This window comes from Lygodium microphyllum, chromosome 2 (genome assembly GCF_053477565.2).
Source record: "Lygodium microphyllum isolate KBCC chromosome 2, Lygodium_microphyllum_v1.1.10, whole genome shotgun sequence".
Lineage (NCBI taxonomy): Eukaryota > Viridiplantae > Streptophyta > Polypodiopsida > Schizaeales > Lygodiaceae > Lygodium > Lygodium microphyllum.
In genome coordinates this window covers 53,297,367-53,321,305 of record NC_141136.1, presented here as the reverse complement: position 1 = coordinate 53,321,305, position 23,939 = coordinate 53,297,367, and the positions used below count along the sequence as shown (strand labels likewise).

The 23,939-nt window shown below is 42.9% G+C and overlaps 1 protein-coding gene across 1 annotated transcript in view; it reads right to left on the bottom strand.

The window, feature by feature from the left end:
- LOC148039742 (hyperosmolality-gated Ca2+ permeable channel 1.5-like) overlaps positions 1 to 23,939 on the bottom strand; it is a 78,083-nt gene that overhangs the window by 25,093 nt on the left and 29,051 nt on the right. The window contains exons 2-8 of the mRNA XM_087693585.1: positions 21,749 to 21,898; positions 21,504 to 21,639; positions 21,290 to 21,391; positions 1,424 to 1,543; positions 1,225 to 1,305; positions 649 to 989; positions 269 to 514 (exon numbers count right to left, since the gene is read on the bottom strand). Of these exons, the coding sequence (XP_087549711.1) occupies positions 269 to 514; positions 649 to 989; positions 1,225 to 1,305; positions 1,424 to 1,543; positions 21,290 to 21,391; positions 21,504 to 21,639; positions 21,749 to 21,898 (1,176 nt within the window). The remainder of the gene's footprint in view (positions 1 to 268; positions 515 to 648; positions 990 to 1,224; positions 1,306 to 1,423; positions 1,544 to 21,289; positions 21,392 to 21,503; positions 21,640 to 21,748; positions 21,899 to 23,939) is intronic.

Genomic DNA, 23,939 nt, shown 5'->3' with positions numbered 1-23,939 from the left:
TGTATATGCATGCCTTACCTTTCTCTTTTTTTTTCGGGGGGGGGGGGGGGGGCGGGGGACTTGTGGGTGGTGGCTGGGAGTGTTAGGGTTAGGCAAAAAAGTGCATTGAAATGTCATCAATATCATTTCTTGGTTTGTATGGTTTGGCATTTCATATGGTCATAAAAAAGAAAGAAAATCATTTAAGTCATCAAGCAGCTCTGCAGAATGTAAGCACACAACAAGACATCAAGCAACTCTGCAGAACAGAAGGACACAGCATTCATACTCAGTTGGCGTTTCATGGATGAACTGATTGAGCTGTTCTGATGCTGTTCCAGATAATATATTGCCAAAAAACACTGCAACTACCATAAAAATGAAATATTTAGATGCTGATCGCCTTTCCAACGTTGATAAGGAAGTATAACCCTCAATCTTCGACATCAACATGAGCAGTGTTGGAAGAAACATGAGAAATACTTTGAGTGCCAATCCAGGTAAAAATCCTTGAAGGATAGAGCTTACAACATGCCTGAAACACGAACAAGCTCTTTGTAAACATATGCCTACTCACAGTTGAAGATTTGAAGTAACCTAATCCTTTTGAGTATTCATTTGAAAGTCAAAATGAGAAACAGATTTTGGATGGAGGTGTGGAAAGTTTACAGCTGCAGTACTGGCTTCAAGAATGGAAGCGTCCTTGAAAGTCCCTCCAGATTTGCCAGAGTTTGAACAATTGTGATTGGTATCATGTAAAAGACAACTAAAAAGAACATTGCAATAGCTATGACCAATTTGCGTATTGTGAGCTCTACAAATGGGATTGCAAGATTTCTCCAATACACATCATGTGGCTCAGGAGCCCATTCCGTCAACCACACTGTAGGATTCTTTGTCTGTTGTGTTTGAGCAGCCACAGCAGCTCCCCATCTGCCTTTAAAAGAAACGAAAGCAACTGGAAGCAATGCCTTTGGATCCTTTATTACTCTGGCACGTTCAATGGAAATCTGCCAGAACAGTTGATAGCATGATGATCTCTGATTAATGACCATGTAAGCCCATGGCTGATACGTAGTTAGACTTAACTTTGTGGTACATAATGAAAAATAGTAAGGGGACTTCATTTGTCCATCCAAAGCAATGTGAAGGCTAATTGTACACAATTATTTATGTCTAAACATTGCTTAGTGACATGGTGAATTAAAAAGTGGTAATCAGAAATATAAATCCTGTTAATCTCACCTCATCTGTTATCTTTTGAAGTTCTGCTTCATAATGGTCTATAGCATCAACTTGTGATCCCCATAACCCAAGGAAACCTCTCTAAAATAAATACATTTTTTAGAATCCATAAAAATGAACAAAGAAAACCACATAATTGCACCAATCAGACACAAAGCCTAATAAATGTACAATGATGTGAGCTTTGTTAAGTAAAAACCTTTATAGTTGGTCGCACATTAGGATTTTTAAAATGCTTTATGCGATAAAAGTCCACCCAGTTCTGAATTCCCTCCTTCTTATTCACCAGCTTCATAAGTTGATTTGTGTTGCGAACAATCTGTCAAAACAGAGAGAATATAAAGAATCTGAAGAGTGCTGTGATCTCATGCATACAAAATATCCCTTTTGATAATTAAACTCTATTCAAGCACTTGAAGCCTCCTTCAGAAAGAAACACAAACATCATGAAGTGGCTTTATTATCTTTAAAATGTGTCAAGTATGCAGATATATTATGGTAGTGAGATGTGAACGCAGTTAGGGACTTCCTTTTTTTTGCCTCAAAAGGTTTTTACATCAGGATTTTAGACACTTACTCTCATTCATTTTAAGGTTTGTACTTATCTTTTGATATTTTTCTATGTCATGCTCTTTGATAGTAGAGTTGTGAGCTTTTTCTTTCTCCTCCATTGTTGCTTGTGTTCTTGTTTCTATATCCTTCAGAGTATTGCTTTGAATTGTTGGTTGTGCATTGAATGACTAAGATTGCAAAGATCTTATGATTTACATAGACTCTTAGTACTAAAGAATACATCTTCATACAAAAGAAAAAAATTCATATACAACCAATTTTTCATGCAAAAGTGGGTTTCGTATGAAATATGAAAGATTAGTGAAATACGATAATTAAGGTACTGCATGTTTTGTACGGCTGTATTGAATGTCCAAAACATTTTTCCTTCTTGCCATATGATCGGCATCAATGTTGTTTCACCCTCTGCAGGTTTCTTCTGTGCAGGTACAAATCACATTAGATTGTTGTTCCCTTGGAGTGAACTTAGATATGATAGAGGTGTTTAAAGTAGAAGAAGTTTTTCCTGCCTGTTTTGTAATCACATTAGGTGTTTTGGGTTCTATTTTTAGATTTCAGGTACTTATCATAATCCCCATAGCAACTAGTATCTATTGTTGTGGGCCATTTAGTTGCATTGCATATGTGAAAAATAATAGGGAAGGATCTAAACGCAGAAGAATGCATACACATACATCTGCTACTTTACCTTTTGTCTCATATGAGCATGTTTTTGGTGTTATGCAGTCTCCCATCCCTCCCTCATCAAGTTTACACTTAGGTTCTCTTCCTCATACTTTTAGCAACTTAGCCTTTAGGATTTAGATCCCACTCTTACCTCTTCATCTCTAGGTCCTATCCCCTTTCTCTTCATTCCCTCAGGGTAGCTTAGATCCCTCTTTTTTAGGTTTTAGGCCTTCCCTTAGGCTTTCTTACTTACCCCAAGGACCTCCTCCACATTTGGCGTCATCTCTACCAGCTCGTTGTCATCTCTACTAGCTTGATGCCAGCTTCCCTCTTCTTGGCGTTACCAACAAGCATTTCAAGATTTTCATCCCCTGATCCTTGCATTTGGCTATTAGGAGGCTTTCTCACTTTTTGTTTACTACTCTTAGGCATATGCTCCACTCTAGTGACCTTCATTCACACAGGTATCGACTTTCTAAGCTCCTATACCTTGAGTTTTGCAGCTCGCCACCTTTTGGGATTTGTGTTTGCATCCCAAGCCACATTCCTAGTATTTGAGGATTGTGCTTTGCTCCCTCGACAATTGGTGATCTCCTTCTTCATCTCAGATAGCATCAAAGGACTACCTTCCACTCCCTCCACATCTATCCTTCACCATCGGTATGCATCTTCGATAGCCCACTACCCAGAGAATTGCATTTCGCTCCCTTCATTGTGTAGATTCCCTATAATTGTTGCCGCTTGATTAGATAGGATAATGCAATCATCTTAAGAGCTTCAGCTCCAATGTATCAGCCTTTCTTCACATAGCATGATTCAGTGCTTCATCATCTTGTTCTTTTATGTTTCTTAGTTTCTCTTCTCTCTCAATGTTTGTTGTACACACTGTGTGTTTCTCCCTGCAAACCCTATCGTCTCTCTGCATCATCGCATATTCTAACACTATGTGCACTTAATTGTTGCATGGTGGGTACTTTAGGACACATCCCCTAGTGTACTCTAGAGCCCATCCCTTCCCTTACTATCCTGCACTCAACAATCATACTTTGGTTCGCATAGCCAAGAATGCCTTTATTAATAAGGCTCATTTTAATGGATCAAACTTTATGACTTGGTAGAATCTCATGCAACAAGTTCTTGAGTCCCAAGGCCTTAGGGAACTAGTCATTGGCTTGGAGAGTATAGATTCTTGACTTGCTCACCTTGATCTTAGCCGTCAACGAAAGGCTCATAACACCAAAGTGATTGTTGAATTAATGCAAGATCAATCATCCAAGTTTCACTCTCAATCACAATTCTTTCCCCTACTATATATTTGTTGGAGCCATCTCATTGATCGCCATGCATGGAGAGGTCAAACCCAGCACATCAACCTAGATCATGAGCTCCAAGAGTTCTCCATTAAGAAAGGGATGATATGAAAGTTAAGTTGGCTGAATATAAACGCATGTTTGTTGAGTTTTTCACTACCAGCTTGCCCAAGTTAGACAATAATTATGCCACATTATTCTAAAACAAGTTGCCAACCCATTTATGTTCATTTTATGTAGCGAGTCATTTTGTTACTTGATTGCCGACATTCTATGAGTTTGAATGCCAACTACTATGTTATGTGAAGATAACCTAGGGTTTGCACTGAGAAAACACATCATGTACGACCAAGACTGAAACACAAAGACTCAGACAAAGACAAGTATAACTCAAATCCTAAACGCAAAATGCAAAAACTCAAAACTCAAACACAGAGAGATGAATCTCTAAAGTGAATGGATTCTGTAAATGAATGTAAGAGTGTACAGAATGCCCAAGGGCAAAGCAATGGAGTGTCAGAGAGTGCCGTCCACCGGAGACGAATCCCGAGTGTAGTTACCACCAGTTAAGATGAGAGAGAGCTAAGGCAAAGAATTGTCACGTGACAACAAGAGAGGTGTTTGTTGATGTAGACGGCCAGTTGGACAGCAAAAACGAGGTACTGCAGCAGTTGCCTGGTGGGAGAGATGGTAGTAGCTTGTTGCCTGGCACTAGGGTCAGAACACCCTCTCAACCTCGATGTCGATGCCGAAGAAGAAAGAGGAGCCTGAGGATGTCGGTCTTTGTATGGTGCCAAGAACCATGTGGATGAAGATGATGAAGCATCCCTACTAGAAGAGCAAGGATAGAAGTCACTACCACGATAGCATCAAGAGAGATATTGCACGATCCGCCGTAGGAGGGAAAGCCTCCAAGTAGATGGAACCATGAAAGGAACGATGCGCATATCCTTTCTCCAGCTCAGAAAGGGCTCATGCAAGCCTGCATGTTAGCCCTACACTAAAATACAAAACCCTGCAAAAGAGAGAAAAAATATGCAAGCATAGGGATGAGAAGTGAGATGCTCCAAAAAAACAAAACTAAAACTAAAAGAAATCAAAGCTAAGTGCTAAGTGCAATGTAAGGAGTATGTGAGTATGCAACATAAGTCTAAATAAAGGGAAAGGCTAAGAGTGTGGCCACCATAGCATATGATGGTGAGGTGGAAAAGTGGTCTTAGAAGGTGCATTGGATATCTTAGGAATGGATGTGTAAAGTGCAATAGGCGAGCCACTAGTAGACCAATCAACCAATCCTTCACGAGTAGTGAAGGAGATAGGCTGTTGAGGCTGTCTGTATGCCACATATTCATTAGCCGTTGGAGCAAATGAAGCACATGGTGTAGTAGCGAGAGGCTTAGACCCACTAGACTAGCCAACCAGAGTGGGGGTAGTTGCAATAGTCTGCGGTGGTTTTCCATAAGGAAGACCATGGGCCTTAGTACGACACTCTTCGTCCACATTGGCCCGACCTTTGACAATGTGTGAAAATCCTATTTTCCTTAGGAATTTTCTACCAAAGGGGTTGTGTTTCTTTCATTCCATCGGAGGAAGTAGTGCCACCCTTGTTTTGACTTACTTTCGTATCTTGCAAGTGCTTGCCATTGGTAGTTTTCCCTCCCGAAAAAGAGGCAACCAACCCTCGCCCCTCTGAATGGATGTGTATGAAGAACTTCTTGTGGACTTGATCGTGTAGCCTCACGTAATGCAAGAATTGACACTCAAACTCATAGAAAGTCAACAATCTAGGTAAGGAGATAATATGCTAGATAAAATGGAAGTATTTGTCTGAAAACTTGTTCAAGAATAATGCGACCTGATCATCATCTAACTTCAGGGAGCCAATAGTGGCAAACTCAGCTAGTAAACGCCAATATTCGGCCAACTTGACTTTTAGATCATCCCCTTCCTTGATGGAAAAATCCTGGAGCTCAAAATCAAGATCGACATGTCCAGTGCAATCTTGTGCCACATAGCGGTCAATGAGATGACTCCAATACTCAGATGCAAGGGAAAAATGTTGTAACGAAGAGTGGAATTCGAGAAGCAAACCCTGCATTAACTCAATATTGGCTATGGCATTGTAAGCTCTCTATTAATGGATGTGATCAAGGTGAGCTAATTGAGGGTCTAGGGTACCAATCATGAGAATCCAAAGTCTTTGAGATTCAAGCACTTATTGCATGAAGTTCGACCAAGTCATGAAATTGGAGCCGTTAAAACATGTCTTATTCGTGAAGGCACTCTTGGTCATTGCAACACGAGTGGTATTGCTAGGAGATGGAGATGTGTAATGGGGATAGGGTGAATAGGGGGGATAGGGTGGGGGAGGGGAGTTCACTTGGAAAGGAATCCCAAAATGCCCACCATACATACGATAAGTGTGCATAGCAGATCCAAATGTGGGCAAGGGCGGACTAGATATGGATATGGTAACCCCCTATGGAGCCCAAGGTGGAGGAATAGGGACACGAGAAGTAGAGGATGGAAATCCCTGCATAGGAGTGACCCAAGGGATGTGTAATGACAATCCATAAGCAAAAAATAGATATCCTTGTGTTTAAAAGGTTGTGCAAGAGATTTGTGAATGTTTGATGGTAGTGAGAGGAATACCTATCATAGCCATCCCAGAGTGAAAGGATGTGGTAAAGTGGGGATAGATGGAAAGTGCAATGTTAAAGGGTGGCATTCTCCCTAATGATGCATTAAGAGGTGGAGTGAATGGAGGGTAGGTAGATGGTGGGATGTTGAATGAGAAGGTGCTAGGAGATGAGATGGAATATCCAACCCCTAGTGTGCTTTGAGCGGATGTGGAATGAAATCCAAGATTTTGAAATGAAGATGCGAGTAGATCAAAATGTGGAGAAGATAGTGGTGGGATGAGAGAGCTGAGAAGTGTGGTTTACATGCTAAAGTTTCTTTGATAGTGGTTGGTGGAGGCCACTCTCGGACATCCTTAACCTTTGTAGGGTCTACAGAGATTCCTTCTTCTGACACAATAAACCCAAGGTATTCGATCTGTCTCTTGAGGAAGGCACACTTTTTCTTCTTAGCATAGAGCTTGTGTGTCCTCATGGTCTCAAGGACGATGCGAACTTGGGGTTCATGATCCTCCTTTTCCTTGGAATAAACCAAGGTGTCATCAAAGAAGTGCGTAGTTTTCTTGGCCTAACAAGATAGTACAAGATCTTCATTAAGGACTATGCTTTAATTGCAGCACCCCTCACAAATCTACTAAAAAAGCAGGTTGCCATAGTGTGGACGCCCAGCAAACAATCAAGTTTTGATCAACTTAAGCATAGCTTAATGACAACACCAATTCTGAAACTCCCTGACTTGAGCAAGGAATTCGAAGTTGTCACGGATGCTAGCTCACTTGCACTGGGCTGTGTACTAATGCAAGAAGGTCATCCTATAGCATATTCTTCGAGGAAGCTAAAAACCCATGAGAAGAATTATGCTACTCATGACCTGGAGTTACTAGCAGTTATTCATGCTCTCAAACTTTGCCGACACTATTTGCTTGGCAACAAGTTCTCTTTGGTCACGGACCACAAGAGTCTCAAATGGATCTTCACTCAGGCTGATCTCAATATGAGGCAACATCGTTGGATTGAGGTTCTGCAAGAATATGACTTTGAGATCAGGTATAGACTTGGTAAAGAGAATGTGGTCACTGATGCCTTAAATCCCAAGGCATTCCTCAATTCTCTTATTATGGAGGAACCTTCAATGGCGAAATCATTAGCAACTATGGTGTCAATGCCTAGTAACCCTATCCTTGAATTAGCTAAGGAGGAAGCTAGCCATGACCCAGAATATCTAAAGATGATAAAGGAGATTTTGGAAAAGGAACAAAATCCCTGACTTAAGATCAAGTATCAAGAATTCTCTGTCAATGGGGGACTTGTCTATTTTAAGACAAGATTGTGCATTCCCTCAAGCAAGAAACTTAAACAGAGAATACTTTGGGAAACACATGACTCCCCCTTTTTAGGCCATCCCGGATATGTTAAGACCCTTAATACGGTCAGGAAGAGCTACCATTGGGAAAGATTAAGGGAGATGTACTCAAATATGTCACGGAATGTTTGTCTTGCTAGCGCATTAAGGCAAAGCATGTCAAGATGCTTGGGAAACTATAACCTCTTGACATTCCTCAAATGAAGTGGGAATTTATTAGCATGGACTTTGTTGTTGGGTTACCTTCAATTCAAAGAGGACACAATTCAATTATGGTTATGGTAGATATACTCAACAAGGTTACACATCTCATTCCAGTCAAGACAAACTATAAAGCTTCAGATATTGCCAAATTATTCATTAAGGAGGTATTCAGACTCCATGGGTTGTCTGGAAGGATCATTAGTGACCGCGACTCCCTCTTCACATCTCACTTCTGGAGAGGGATATTTGAGGCCATTGGGACTCAACTTTGTTTCAGTACAGCCTATCACCCTCAAACTGATGGCCAAACAGAGAGAGTCAACCAAGTCATTGAAGATATTCTTAGAGCATATTGTTGTCGCGAACCCAAGAAATGGATCCAATATCTACCATTGGTAGAGTTTGTCTTTAATGCTTCTTACCAGCAAAGTATTCAAATGACACCTTTTCAAGTATTATATAGGCATGACTGCCCTATTCCATTGAATTTTTCAGATCCTACCTTAAGGATAGAGGCTTCTAAGAAAATACTAGAGGAAATGTATGAGCAGGTCAACGCCATCAGACAAGACATTAGAGCCGCCAAGGATAGGCAAAAAGCCTATGTAGATCTGAATAAACAAAAGCGGCTCTTCAAAGAAGGAGACATGGTTTTTATACGTGTACGACCCAAGAAGAGTTTCTTATCATTGGGAGAGTTTAAAAAGCTAAGTCCAAGGTATTGCGGACCCTACAAGATCCTCAAGTGCCTAGGGCCCAATGCCTATAAACTCCAACTCCCGGAGAATGTAAAGGTTCACAATGTATTTCATCTTACCTAATAAAGAAATACGTATCCAATCCTAGCCATTTACTCAATGATTAACAAGTTGTAATGCCAAGGAGTCCTTGAGCTTTGACCTGACAGAATCCTGACATTTGGAAGAAGCGATTGAGGAGTAGAACTCTCAGAGAGTACCTCATCCACTGAAAGGACTATCCAAAAGAAGATGCCACATAGATTGATGAGAGTACTCTCAACCAACAATACCCCCAATTCCTTTCGAGATGAGGACATCTCAATCCCTTAAGGGGGGAAGGATGTAATAACACCCTCCCCTCTTTTCGTGTCCCATAGGATCCCCTCCTAATAATTAAAATTATTTCAAAATTTTTTAACTCCCCTCTTGTTGATGCCGTCAATTGGTGGGAGGGAGGGGAAGTAGAAGATGACGATGGAGACGATGAGGAGAAGGGGCACACGTGTGCCACCTCCCTTCCCCTCCCCCAACTCATAGCGGCCTGCATGGCGGCGGCCATTTTGGACCGCCTAGGTGGAGGGTGGGGAGAATGCCACGATTGCCTCCATTACCACTCTTCCTTCTCTCTATAAAAATGCCCCTCCCCCCCTCTGGAATGAGGGATACCCTTCTCTTCCCCCCCGTCAAGCTGAGCAGTGAGAGTGAAAGAGAGAGAGAGAGAGAGAGAGAGAGAGAGAGAGAGAGAGAGAGAGAAGGGGTTCCTATACACTGTCTCTCGTAAGGAGCAAGCTTCCATAATAGTCCGTGCGCACATCTATTGAAGAAGGCCGGAGCTAAACAATGGCTCCAAAGCGAAGGAAGGTTCAAGCGAATGCTAACCCCGCGTCAAACGATGGAGCTATAGGTCAAGGAACTGCAATACTTAGTAACCAGGTGCATTCAATAAATTTTACACTAGTAGAAATCATATTAAAGAACCAATAAATGTAGATCGATTACATTAAGTAGAAAAAAATTATTTATGCTAAAATTCACGATAGCAAGTCACCAATTATGTCGCATTAAAAATCATGCTAGAAATTGTATTTGTATTTACCTTAGCAAAAATTATGGATTTTATTGCACTAAAGACATGTTATAGAATGTAACAATTTGCATAATAGACTTCGCATCAATGCACACAGAAATTAGGGATTTTATATTGTTTTTTTTTTTGTTCATGGAGCATTAAATTTTATGCACTAGCATTGGCATGCACGAGAGATAAAAGGAATTGATAGATGTTTGCACTCAAGTGTGTAGAAAAATGATACGGACTGTCGGGGATTGACCTTTTACATAAAAAATATCATGAAGAAGACTTGCATCTAGGAAGTTGCGTCTTATGATTGCAAGGCAGGATCCTAAGCATCTTAGTTAATAAAGAAATATTTGCATCCATTTCTGCAAGAAATAAATGCATCCATGAAAAGCATTAAATTCTTGCTTCACTGCATGTGCAAAGAGTTAAGTTTTTCTTAGCTTGCATAAGTAGCGTATTCAATGTTTGCTTCACTTTTGCAGAGAGGAAAGAATTGAAGAAGATAAAAGTATTCTTTTTCTTTTTTCACAAAATTGCGTTTACATTCCATGATTGCAATGTGTATGAATTAGATTACTTGCGTTCACTGAAGCATTAAAAAAATGTATCTACAATAATGAATATTTCAAAGACATACAAGCTCTGATCTACTTGAGATAATGACGCGGATAATTAGATTATTTAAAATTTTCCAAGTAAGAAGGTCAACTTAGCTAGGTTATCCCAAGGATCCCCGATCAATAGGTAAACCTTGGAGCAATAGTTATGACCCAACTATCAAGACGATGGAAACACTATCTAAGGACCGATCCTAAGACCACTGATTTCTCTTCCCACACTCGTTGGCGAGAGTATAATTTCCCACAAACATGTGACTATTCATAGCAAACTAGGGTTTGCTATCGTGGAAAAATAAAACCCCATGATAGTGGTGGTCATCCAAACTACGAAAGAGTTATTCTTATTGTACATGAGGTAGTTGATAATGATTTCTGCAAGGAAATCAAATGAATAAGATAATGAGAATAGGAGGGACCCTAAATAAAGCCTAGAGTGATCTAGGATGACTTAATTCGACTTCCAAACCTAGAGGATTGGGTAGGGTTTCGTGGGCATAATAATGGAAATGGTGGTGCCTACTAAAGGCAAATCGCCATTTCTATTGCAAGGATAATCAAGGGATGAAGCGTAGATTACTCATCTAGGAGTAAGAGAACTTGTACCTAGAATACCTCTGCCATGCAAGCGATATGGATGATAACATCAAGGATTTGATGCAAATGCATCATGGCCAATCTCACTAAGGCAAGAAAAATCCGATGGTTGAATGCTAAGCATTCAAAAAGAAACTCCACCTTAGCAGGTGTTTTGAGCAGCCACCCATAATATTGTTTGTGCTTGTAAATTTTAGGAGCACTGTTTGGGAAAGGATTGTTAGACCAAAGCTCTCATAAGAATCTTGTATAATGAATCAAGTTAAATTCTTGGAGGGCGTGCCAAGCTACCTCCAACTGGCCGCCAACCCTATCCAAGGGGTTCTAAATAACCGTGACGGAAATGTGGACTGAACCCGTCACAAGAGGTCTCTCCGTGGATTAGTTTGATCATACGAGGACGCTTGGGTGCCAGGGGTAGCTCCAGCTGTAAATCCCCTGCCTCCGGGTCCTACTCAAATGGTGTATGTGACTCGCGATGGATTCTCGAGGTCCTGTTACTAGTGTAAGGGCAGAAACTTGGAGGATAATAAGTCGCGTCCTTAGGGATTGCGGGAATCGTCCTATGGACAGGATTTGTATCTCAGTTGAAATTTTAATATAAAGTTCACTTTTCAAAAAAAAATTCTGAACTATTTTCATGTCAGTGCATAAAATTACATAAAGGAACATATGACTAACAGGTTAATTAAGGAAGCTACTTGAATGTGTTACCACTAATGTGTTCTTAGGTAAGTAGAAACCTAAAGCTATCAAGGGAAGCAGGTGGATGGAACCCCCGAGGATCCGTCCTATGGCAAGGTGGTCCCACCGCATTGGTGTGATCTGAGAGTGTGGTGCCATGAATGATGCCAATGAGATGTCATCTGTCTACAGGCTACTCATCCACATAACTCCTCTCAATCTTGGAAAAAAGCCTAATCCCCACTACTTTGACTCTGCTAGAGAACATATGTGAGCTTGGAGACTGGATGTGCAGAATACCAAGGGTCTCATCTTAACTTTAAGTACAACACCACGCGACCTGTCGCCTGACTGCTTGCATTGTCGCCTGACTGCATGTGCGGTTTGCTATCTTTTTCCTTGACTGTCTACGCCATCTAATTGCCTGCACAGGCTGCGACTTGCGCTTAACTGTCCAACAGTCCCTGTGACTTGCGTCGCACCTTGCAAGCCTAACTCAATCTAGCAACCTGTTGTGTAAAAGAATTGTGATTCCTATTCTCGTTGCTCCCTCTATCTGCAGTAGCATTCCCCTCGGTATCACAGCAGCTAGCTCGGTAGATCCTCAACAGTGACGAACAATGGAAACCTTTGGTCAAACGCTAGTGCATTCTGCAAGTGCCCCCCAGTCAAACACATTTTGCATAGTTCCTTCTGAGGAACAATTCTTATCCGTCCATGCCACAGAGCTTTGGACAAGTCGTAGGACACTCTTTGGACAAGTCGTAGGACACTCTTTGGACAATCTTTGGAAGTCGTAGGACACTCTCCATCCAAGGCCCAACTTCAGGATTGGCTTCACTCCACGCTACGCATTGGCACAGTGCAGATTGCAGAGGCAGTTCTCATGGGTCAGGGGATCTTCATGGTCCAACTCACCTTCGCAGATGCAGTCTGTGAGCTAGTGGATAGCTCACCTTATGCCTCCACGAAGGAGAGGGTCATCTATATGGTTCCCTAGTATAGTGGCTTCACAGTGGAGGACTTCCCGCTCCACAACAAGTTTCCTCGATACACGGTCACCCTTCTATTCCCCGGACTGGGGGTAGAGTATCGTCAGTTAGTGAAGGACTTCGGATGACTTTTCGGCACAATTCTTTCTGCCTCCTTTGCGAATGCAGACAGCCGCAAGAGTCCCAAAGGTATGGGTGGCTGTGGAAAATACAAAGAACATACCTAAGTTTCTTGAGATTGAGGCAGGCAGATACTCTTTCAGGTAGCAAGTTATGGTGACAGGGCAGCCTGGTTAGTGCCTGCGATGCCATGACTTTGGGCATCAGGCAACAGATTGCACACGTTTCGAAGCCAAGGCGGCTCAGCTAACAGACCCGTAGGTAGATGTTGACGGTTTTACACGGGTCCTGCAACGATAGAGAGGAAGATGGCAAGGGAGCCTTAACCAACCCCTCAGACACAGCCACGGAAACAACAGAGAGTAGGCGACGCGCTCCCTCGGAGCACCCCGCAACAGCCCCCCACCCATCCCACCTAGTAGGATCACAGGCCTCCACCCCCACCACTTGAGGCATCACAGCCCACCCCACCCGAGATCCCCTAACCCTTGGTCCACCCCCACGTCATGGATTGCCCCCCAACCCTATCCCACAATCTCCCCCTTCCAGGGCCACTCGTCCCCCTCTCTCACCTGCCACATACTTTTGATCACCCCACCATCCCTCACTCTTCCTCTTCCCCACCATCTCCCCCGCCGACCAGCCCCCCTGATCCTCCCCCAGTACATATGTCCCCCCCTCCACCCATTCCCTCCCCTTCCACAGGGGGTGACGAGCCTCACACGCCCATATCTTCTCCTCACAAACAGCCCAACCCTTCCCTCCCCACACAGCCACTAGCTCATTTGGCCCAGCCGCCTGTCACACTTTCCCTTGACATGCGCAATTGCTCCCATAGGAGTTTTTCCACAGCGGTCCATAGTCCTATTTGAGAGTTGCGGAGCGCGGAGAGTTTCCACTCCCTCTGGAGGTGCCTGGTTATACTACCCAGAGCATCTATCACCCCCATGGTCTACTCGATAGCCACCATGGGGAAATGGAGTTCACCCGCTAGGCCTAAGGCCAAGCACATTCGCATGCCCCATGGCTCTTCTTCTTCATTTGCAGCTTCCACACCGGACAGATGCCTGTTCGGTCAGTCACAAGTTTCCCCATGAGTCTACACCTAGCATCCTAGAACGTGAACAGCCTACACTACAGTGGAGCACGTGATTCCAGGAAATTGATTGTTCGGTAGGAGCTACAACTTGCCCTTGCCGAACGGATCGACATCTTACTTCTTCAAGAGCATAAGCTCACCCCCTCCTAGGTCCATTGGGTGGGAAAGATACTTCCAGGTAGCTCACACTCCTACTAGGAGTACTCCATCGGTGCCCACAGCAAGAGCGGAGGCGTATGCATCTCTCTTGGCCCGATCCTTACCGCCTGTGTGCAAGACCACGGGACAATTGTGGCAGAAAGGGTCCTATGGATCAAACTGGATTTAGAGGACTCCTGCCTTAGAGTCCTCAATGTTTATGCTTCTACTAAGGTTAGGGCATGCAACAGGTTCTGGATGGAGATTGCAGCAAGACTTCCAAAGGTGGACTCTTGGATTGTTGGAGGAGACTTCAACAACCTGTAGGCCTTAGAGGACCAGCACGGCAAAGGCAGAGATTACCAGGGTATTGCAGGGGAGCAGCAAGAGGCATGGGAGGTCTTCCACCTCGCAGTAGAAGCACATGATGCGTGGCGGAACCCAGCCACACGAGGGAGAGGTCCCTGGACTTCTCTTGGGGATACAGGCGGCTGGGCGGAGCTCTTTTGGAGCGGCTCGACAGGTTCTATGTGGGAGATTGGGGGTGCTCTCGAGGAGGCCAAGTAGGGCAGTTGGTTGGCACCACTTTGTCTGATCACTGCCTGGTTCTCCTCACACTTGATGCTCCCACTTCAGCCCTTGACACGCGATCTTGTCAGATCCTTGACTCGATCTACAAGAGGGAGGAGGCAAATTGAGCAACTTTGGACTAAGAAGTGGGCCAGGGTGGACCGGATCGCAGAGGAGGTTGCAGAGGTCTTAGCCGAGTCGAGCAAGATCTGTCAAGAGGCAGCCCTACAGGCCAAAGAACAGTGTTGGGAGGAGGAGAGAGCACTCCGGTGAGACCTAGCAGCACCCAGAGACTACTCCAGGAGGCACCAGGGAATCCCACTCTCCACACGCAAGAGGTGCGCGCACGGGCAGCCCTTGCCGGTCTTGAGGACAAGCGCTCCAAGTTCTCCTTCCGTACCTCAACAGCCTTTTGGGCGCAGAATGGGGACACGATGTCAAGGATTTTTTTCAGGTGCATCAGCCTCGCACCTCAAGAGATTAGATTCACAGCCTTCATGATCAGTATGGGAGGATTCGCTCTAGCCTAGATGAGGTGATGGAGATTGCCATTGACTTCTACAGATAGCTTTTTCAGCAGGAGGCAGTCTTAGCCAGAGTACAATATTGTAGACAGCAGGTCTCGGATTGCATTTCGTCCCTTGTCACAGAGGAGATGGGACACTCCCTCCTAGATCCCTTCATAGAGAAGGAGCTAGCTGAGGCCGCCTATGCACAGGATGGGTAGAAATGCCCGAGAGAGGACAGTCTTTCTAAAGCCTTCTTCACTACCTACTAGGAGGTGATGAAGGACTCCCTACTACTGGCCTTTCAAGAGATTTTCAGCTCAGGACAGATGCCAAGGAGTTTATCGGCAGGTCTTGTCAGTCTCCTCCCCAAAGGGGGAGACCGGTTGGAGCTATCCTAGTGGAGACCGATCACCTTGTTGTCAATGGCCTATAAGGCACTGGCCAAGATGATTGGTAGTCGACTCCACCCCGTGCTTCCAAACATCATTCATGACACCTAGACAGATTTTGTCCATGATAGGAGCATCCTAGACAATGTCTTCACTTAACCTTAGGGTTGTAGAGGGGTGTTCACACCTGAACACGGTAAGTGCCCGTAAGTGTGTGTCATAAGCACATATGAAATAATACCATAAGTCTGGGGGAAGAAACCTCTCCTACCAAGAGTAAAAAGTGCCCCAGTGTCCTACTGATCACGAACACTCCTATATGAGCGTAGGCGTAAGTGAGGCATGAGTGAAATACCCAACATCAACGGTTCGTGTGGCTTCACCTACTCATCGTGTTCTCCCTTGGCAAAAGACTTGCTAAAGGACATGCCTAATGTTGGCTCTACACTAGGCTAGATCTCTAGTTCCTTTGGGGTTAGTTAGACTAGTGCATCCTTAGGCGAGTCTAATATATCTACTCGTAGATCTTTAGGATAATTGAGTTGGGCCCATAGCCTATTTGTCCTTAGGCTAAGTATCTTTTGTGTTTTCCTTTTCTCTTTCTTCTTCCTTTGCACATACTTTCTTAGCTTAGCTTTGCATTCTTAGCTCAACACCAAAGCATCTCAACATGAAGCACTAGTATGTAGATTTTGGTCTCTTCTAGTAGTTATTGTGCTTGTATTTCAAGTAAGGACTATTGCATGTATGCATTTGTCCTAACTAAATTGGAGACACATTTGGTGGTTGTTCCTTGGTGGCTCCATGGTCTCTCTTGCTTGAGACCTACTTCTTTGATTGACATGAAGCTTTCCCTCTTGATGCTGAGCTTCACGCATCCATTCATACTACCACAGTGGCTGCTTTTCTAACATAGCTCTTCTATCTAAGGTGCTTCCACTCCATTGAATTCTTCATTAGATACTTGGCATCTTAGTTGATGTTAGCACCTCCTCTTCCTCCACCTTTGTGTCAACATCCATGGTTTGAGAGGGGGTTGCTTTTCCCTACTTAGCCATAGGAAAAAAGATATCTTTCTAGGCCTAAAGCTATTATGTAGCCTCCTCCAAAAGTCATATAAGAACTCATATGAGATTTCCTCTTTGTGCCAATGGGGAGTGATTGTTGGTTGTGCTCTAATCTTGCTCATCTATATTCTCCTCCCTAGCCTAGTAGTGTAGCCAAAGAAGGCCACATCACGTGGTCTATCAAGGAACAGATCCCTCCACACCCTAAGGTTTAAGGATTGTATTTTGTACTTGCACCTTACACTTCAGATTATTGCATTGGGTGTCATGCTCTCACACTCTACACTGTCAACTATACTCTCAATTGAGCTTTGATATGTTCTTCCTCTCACACTTGGGAGGTCTCTCCAAGAGAGGTAGACCATCAAGCATTTATGTACGTTGCATAAGTATCAAACTGCCATAATTGACATGCCCAATGCGAGCATGCCGCCATAACTCTACGTGTAACATAGCAATGTAAGAGGAGATGCTTAATACCAACTGATCAACTGAATAAGCATCTAACTCATAGAGTCCATGACATAATGTGTCAGTCAAAACCAAAGTCAATAATTCTTTATCCTTGACCATACATTTGTCACCATCAAATGTGACTTGCATACCACACTTTGCCAAAGAAGAAATGGACAACAAATTCTTCTTTATGTCTGGCACATATAATGCATCCTATAAACGGAGAGTAGAGCCATCAATGGTTGTCAACACAATCTCCCCAATACCTCTAACAGGGTAAGATGCATTGTCGAGACACTACGCAGACTTGTCAACAGGAGCTACAATAATAGAGGAAAACAAATCCCTGCAGGATGTAATGTGCCTAGAAGCACCATTGTCAAAGAATCAAATGCTAGCATCCTCAGTACAGCTAAATACTCTATCAGCCCAAGAAGAGTCATAATTGCAAGTGAATAAATAGTAGTCACGGTCTACAATAAAATATGAGGACTCAGTAGCGGTAGAAGGTGCATCAGAAATAGCAAACATCCTCGACTCCTACTTCTTCTCCTTGGCCATGCGCTTCTTACATTCCGTGATGTAATGACCTAGCTTCTTGCAATAGTGGCACTTGCCCCTCTTGGCTTGCATGCCCCCCTTGTTTCTTACTGCTCTGTGAAATACCTAAACTTTGAGAACTCTCTGGAGCATTTTTAGACTAAGTGCCCTTGCCTCTTTGTCTTGCCATAAAAGCCTGTTCAGAGGCTACTACATCCACCCCACTATTCTTTCTTGTTTTCTATTCTTCTAGGAGCAAACTAACCAACTAAAGGAAAGTAAGTGGCTGCAGAGAAATTATCATGGTGAGATTTAGAGCCATATAAAAGGCCAAATAAGAGGGCGGCAATAAATTCATAGTAGTAGAGATCAACTGTACATCTGGCTACTCACGCAAGTCTTGAATTTTGTTAAGGCGATCCTACATGGAACCACCTTCATCCATCTTCACATTCTCAAGCCCCTTCTTCAAGAAAGAGATGCGTGCCTCATTTTTTCTAGCAAACATCTAATCAAGTGTCAGCCATGCTTCTCATGGATAAGCTTCATACCATATGTGCGGGATTATAGACCGTTGAACTACCAATGCAATCAGTGTCAATGCTTGAGCATCCTGTGTATCCCAAGCCTTTTGTGCTGCTAATCTCTGGGAAAGTGGCTGAGCTAGAGAGGGCCTTTGACCACGTCTTCCTGGAAAAGGTGTTGCAAGAGCCACAACTCAAGGACGAACTTCTTCACCACTAACATAATCCCAAAGACTATTTGCAATCAGCATATTTTTCATTATGAAAAACCATAGAGAATAGTTGTTCCCATCCAATCTATCCTCCTTGGATACATATGTGAGTACATCACTCTGTCCCTAATTTCCCATGGTAAATGTACCTTTTCAAAGAGCACAAGAGCAAGACCTAAAGCTAGACCAATCCAACCTAGAAATCTGAGAATTTCCAAAAATTACAGTAAGCACCACGCTATAATTAACAAATGTGATCACACTATCAAAAGTGTCAATGTACACACTATCCAATGCACAAATAGTGCTCAATAGCATTAAAAAATGCAAAAGCCCAAAATTTTGTTGTCCAAAATGCACAATTTCAATCTATTTCAGACTGAACCTGATGTACATTTGCCAATGCTTGCACTGAACCAAAAAGCCCCAAATTTCTGGCCTGAAATTCAAGAAATTTCTGCAATAAATGTGTCCTAGGCATGTCTAGGAACAAACATAGCTTGCCTGGACCAAAAGCCCCTATCTGAAATTCAAATTTTGAATTTAAAAATGGATAAATTTTTCCTTTTGCCTCTAGTGCTGGCTTTGAGCCAACTAGCATGGTAGCAAGATGCTGGAGGGGCGGAGCTGAGACAGGTGGCACTCAGCTGAGCTGGCAAGCGGACCAGGCTGGTGGCGGTGGCAGCGCGCTAGCTGCTGGCATTGGTAGTGGCACTGCAGACAATTACACAGGCAGCTGGGAGCTATCCTGCAGGCTAAGGCAGCAGCTGACCAAGCTGGAGTTGGAGCTGGGCAAAAGGTCTGCAATTCGAGTGCTGCTGGTACAAGGCTGAGAAATGCAAGAGACTGAGCTGAATCTGCGCTCTGATGCCAAATGTGAGAGATGGAACAGATCAAAGCTCAGCTGAGAGTACACAATTGATAGTGAAGAGAGTGTGAGAGTGAAGACACGACTCCCAATGCAATAATCAAAGAGTAATGTGCAAGTACAAAATATAACCCTTAAACCTTAGGGTTGTTAATGTACGTTCACACCCGAAAGGCGTAAAACACGATAAGTGCCCGAACTATGTAACATAAGCACATAAGATAAAGAAGAATATAAGTGGGGGGACAAACCTCTCATAAGAAGAGTAAAAAGTGTCCCAGTGTCCTATCGAGGATCACCAACACTCCTCTATGAGAGTAGGCGTGAGTCAAACCCAACAAACATTGCTTTGGGATAGTATGACTGAGAGGGTAGACCTAGATACTGGACTATCATGTTGCCTAGCAAGAGCTTCATGAGTGGAATTTATGGCGGACAGGGCCTTGAATGAGCTGGATTGGGAACCAAATGGAGTGGTGTTGGCCAACCTTGTTGGTCTAAGAGGTCTCCATGTGTGCTTCTCTTACATAGCTTCTGCCAATATATGTATCTTGATCTGGAATGATAATGAGTGAGCCCCTTCCAAAAGCAAGAGATACGTGAAGTAGAGCATATCTATGGCTTTCGAGTGAGCCTTTTGAAAGCAAATCTTGCCTTCTAGCTTTCCTACATCTCTTAGGTCTTAAGCTCTCGGCCATCACACAAATACCTCCTCCTTCACACACTGACCTTGTACTGATGGAGCAGCATAGCCCTTCACAGCTATTTCATACATGGATCTTCTACAAGTAGAGAAATGTAGCCCTTCATAACATACCTCACACTACATGATGTCTAGTAGCGCAACACTCATGTTTTCTTCATCTAACTGCAACCATAGCTTCTACCTAAGCCCTTTTACATAGCAATGGTGGCCTTTGTGACACCCACATGTCCATTGTGCCTTCCCAAAGGCATATTGTAGATCCAAGCCTTCATGAGGCTATCATTCTACTTTAGCTTCCCAGCATGAAAATGGCAATGCTGAAGCCTGAAACCCTTCTAGCCTTCTCTTCACATGGCTACTAAGGCCATCATCATCTTAATCCTTCATGCCATTTGTGGCTGAAGAAGGTAGTATTCTTCTTGTGGTCAGTGGCCATGGCAGGCTGGCAGTTGGTGATTTCCAAGTGTAGACACCACGAGATGGCACTTGTCAGAGATTCCTAGGTAGTGCTTGGAGATTCCCAAGTGTTGTCTTTTAGCTTGCAAGTTAGCCCAATTGGTGTGAAAAGGGACTTGCAAGATTGTTTGCCAAGAAGAGGTTAATGGTAAAGGCAACTATAAACGATTGTTGTCATCACCAAGTAACCTTGGAAAACGTGAAAATGCCAAGGACAAAAACTTGATATTGGAAGAAGAGAATGATTGCTTGTCAACTTGTACAGCAGAAACAGAGGCTGGAAGCTCAGCAATGGAGCTTAGCCCTAAACTTTGATCCTAAATCTTGAGGGGACGCAGAGCAGCATACACACGGCTGTCAAAGACTGACATACATTCTAGTGAAGTAGTGTACAAGCTAAGGTTGTGAGGGAAGATTGTAGAAGAGAAGAGACTGTCTTCACTGCTTTCCAGGCTTGAATAATGGCTGCTGAAATTTTGATTACAGAGATATCTAGCTCTGACCTAATGAAATATCTAGTAGATGCCTATGAGGATCGACTTCTCAAAAGGAAAGGCATTGGCATATGCTTCATTTCAGTATAAACCATATCACATATCCATCTCCCTGATTCCACGTGGATAGGTTCAGCACTCTGCTAGGAAATGGAAGATTGTCAATGCCTTTATGGCAGGAAATGCTGCTAAATCATTACAGCAGTCCACAAAAGGGCACCATCAGCACTATATCCGAGTATGCTTCCATGTTAGTCTACAGCAAGCTAGTCAAAACTGTAATAGGTCACCAAATTCTGTTCCCATAGTTGCAGTTAAACAAACAGTTATTTCCTGACTGATCTCAGGCATAACACTGTGCAGTGTCATTCACTCTTTTACAGCCAAGAATACATAAAGTAATGCAGGCAAAGCAATGAAAGTATACAAAAAAAAGCTTAGACAACAAGACCTGATGTGTAAGGTAGTAATCAGGGTGGTTTACACGGAAAAAACGTTCTACATGAAGGCTAAACGATTCATCAGGGTCTGCTGGTATGTTCTTCACTAAAACCTGCACAGCAACAAATGCCAATTTTAGAACTATGCTCTATGTGTCTGAGTTTCATAGGATAAACGTCTGATAAAACTAAAATTAAGATCAGCCATGATAAGGTTCAACATACAGTAAAGTGGTCTGGCCTTCTCTTCTGTGCATCATGGTATCGCACACGCATTAGCATCACTTTTTTATACTCCTTGTAAAGTGTTCCACATATCCATGCAGTGAATACATATGCCAAAGTGACATGCGCCCATAATCTTCACTCAGGTTATGAAAATGTTAGAAGGCATGAACCTGGGCTTGGCTGTGAGCTACAAAGATGACATTTAAATGTAGCAAATGGAAAATTGCTTCTGCAGGCCTTACCTCTGGGACCCATCAGCCACATTGCTAATTGACAGCTTATCAATATCACTAAACAAAAGTTTTCGTTCATCCTCTAGACTCTGACCAGTACCATTGATAGGTGCAAGGACAAAAGCTCCTAGTATGAAAATGGGTACAAACAGTTTGAGCCTGTAGCAATGAAATCAACTTGTTATCAAGATACTACTGATTTTCCTGATCACAGAGTGACTTTCTAATTTTTGACAATTTTGAAAGTTAAAATTTAATTTGTAAAAAGTTTTAAAAAGTTAAAGCTGCATGTTCTGTTCTGATTTCCATTTTTAGCTAATCCAGCAGAAAATCGGAATGCTCTTGGCATGCGAAGAGACTAACTATGGGAGTTGTATTGGCTGTTTGTGCAGTTCTGGGCTCAGGCACCGATGTTGCTTGCTAGCTAAACTGACACATAGTGCTGGTTGCACATCTAAGCTCGCATTTGAGGCTATTGTGTAGAGACTGAGGGTTCCTCATGTAGGGTGTAGATCACATTGCTGGTATTTGAAGTTATCTAATATCTTTGATGTTTTTTAACAGGTTAAAATGATGCAAGGGGCACAAAGGTTTTGGGCCAATTTGTTATTGGTGTTTTGTGACCTGAGCACTTATGCAGGAGCAATCTAGCTCAACTTACACTGCACTTTCTGATTCAAAGTAATTTGAACAATGGTGTTAAGTTCTACTACCTTTAATTATCAAAGGTCAGTTTCATTGGTTTCATTGCCAAGAAAGCATCAACTTTATCAAGGAGGTGAGCATTGTTTGGGTGTAGACCAAAAAAATACCATATCGAAAAGTGATGAGAAGGTAGATTATCTTGATTCACCACAAATGTCATCCATGGATAAAAGTGAGAAGCAACACTTGCTTCTGAGCAAGAAGAGACAAGATAATGTAGCATAGTCTGTATAAGCCAGCCCTAGAGATGATGATGATGTATTTGAGACTCCTATGTGTTTAGTGTTTTGGATGTGCTAGTAGACTTGTTCGAGATGCAGAGAGAGATGCAAGCAAGCATGTTTGGAGACATCAGTTGAGAATGCATAGAGTGATGTTTGGGACTTAGGGGATAGTGGGAAGCATGGAATGCCAATGAATGGATCTGAAATTCTTAATCAAAATATGGGTTCCTTAGGCAATCGCTAATAATTTCTTAAAGTGGGATGCATGGAATGTCAACAAATGGATCTGAAATTCTTGATCCAAACATGGGTTCTTTAGGCACATAACTAATAATTTCTTAAAGCCTCTTTCTTATGATAATCTACCATCTAAGGGTAAGCTCAAAGAGTTAAAAAGAAGGTGGAGAGTTATCATTGAAGTTTGAAACTGTTTGTGGTGCAAAGGATGGTGTTTCATGGCATTGCAAACTCTATGGGTTGTTATGTGGGGAGTGGTAGCTTGGGTCACAGATAGAGGTCCAACTTGTGGATATGAGGATGTACAAGGCAGTCATGCCTATCTTCTTTCAAGTCAGCTTGTGAGCAGGAGTATCATGCCAGATTTCTCACACAGTGTGAACTTGAGGACATTGTCATAGATGGGAGCTCATAGCTAGGATTATAGCTTGGTACATATGGACAGCCAGATGTAGCCAGGCTATTGATTTTTTGGGCAGATCTACTGCAAAGACTCTCTCGGGGATCTGAACAAAGATTATGCATACTCTCCATGGAAGATGGGAGAGACTACAAGGAAGTTTGGAGACTATGAGGAGGAGGAGAGATGATTTTCTTAGGACATAGGATTCTGGCACATTCTTCCTTCTCCAGATGCATATGGTGTGGCATTACACACCTCCTGACTGGTTATCCATTCAACCTTTGTAATAGACTTCCCCTTGTTACATAAATTTTTTAAATATGCAAGTCCCTTACAGGACTACTTTGTATTTTGCATGAACTTCACAAAACCTTCAAAAGTACGTGACACACCATCTTTCCTTAAGAGTAAGGTTTTACAATGGTAGTCTAATTCAATACATCAAGATATAGCTCTGAATTCTTGGGTAAACTTTAAGCAAATTTTCTCTTTTATTTGGCCCATCATTGCCTTTGAGGTGGATGTTTGCCAACCTAGAGGATTGTAACAATAAGTTTTGGGATGTGCTTTGCTTCAAGGTATTTCTTACAAATAGTTAAACTGTATACATCCTATTATAGCAAAAACGTAG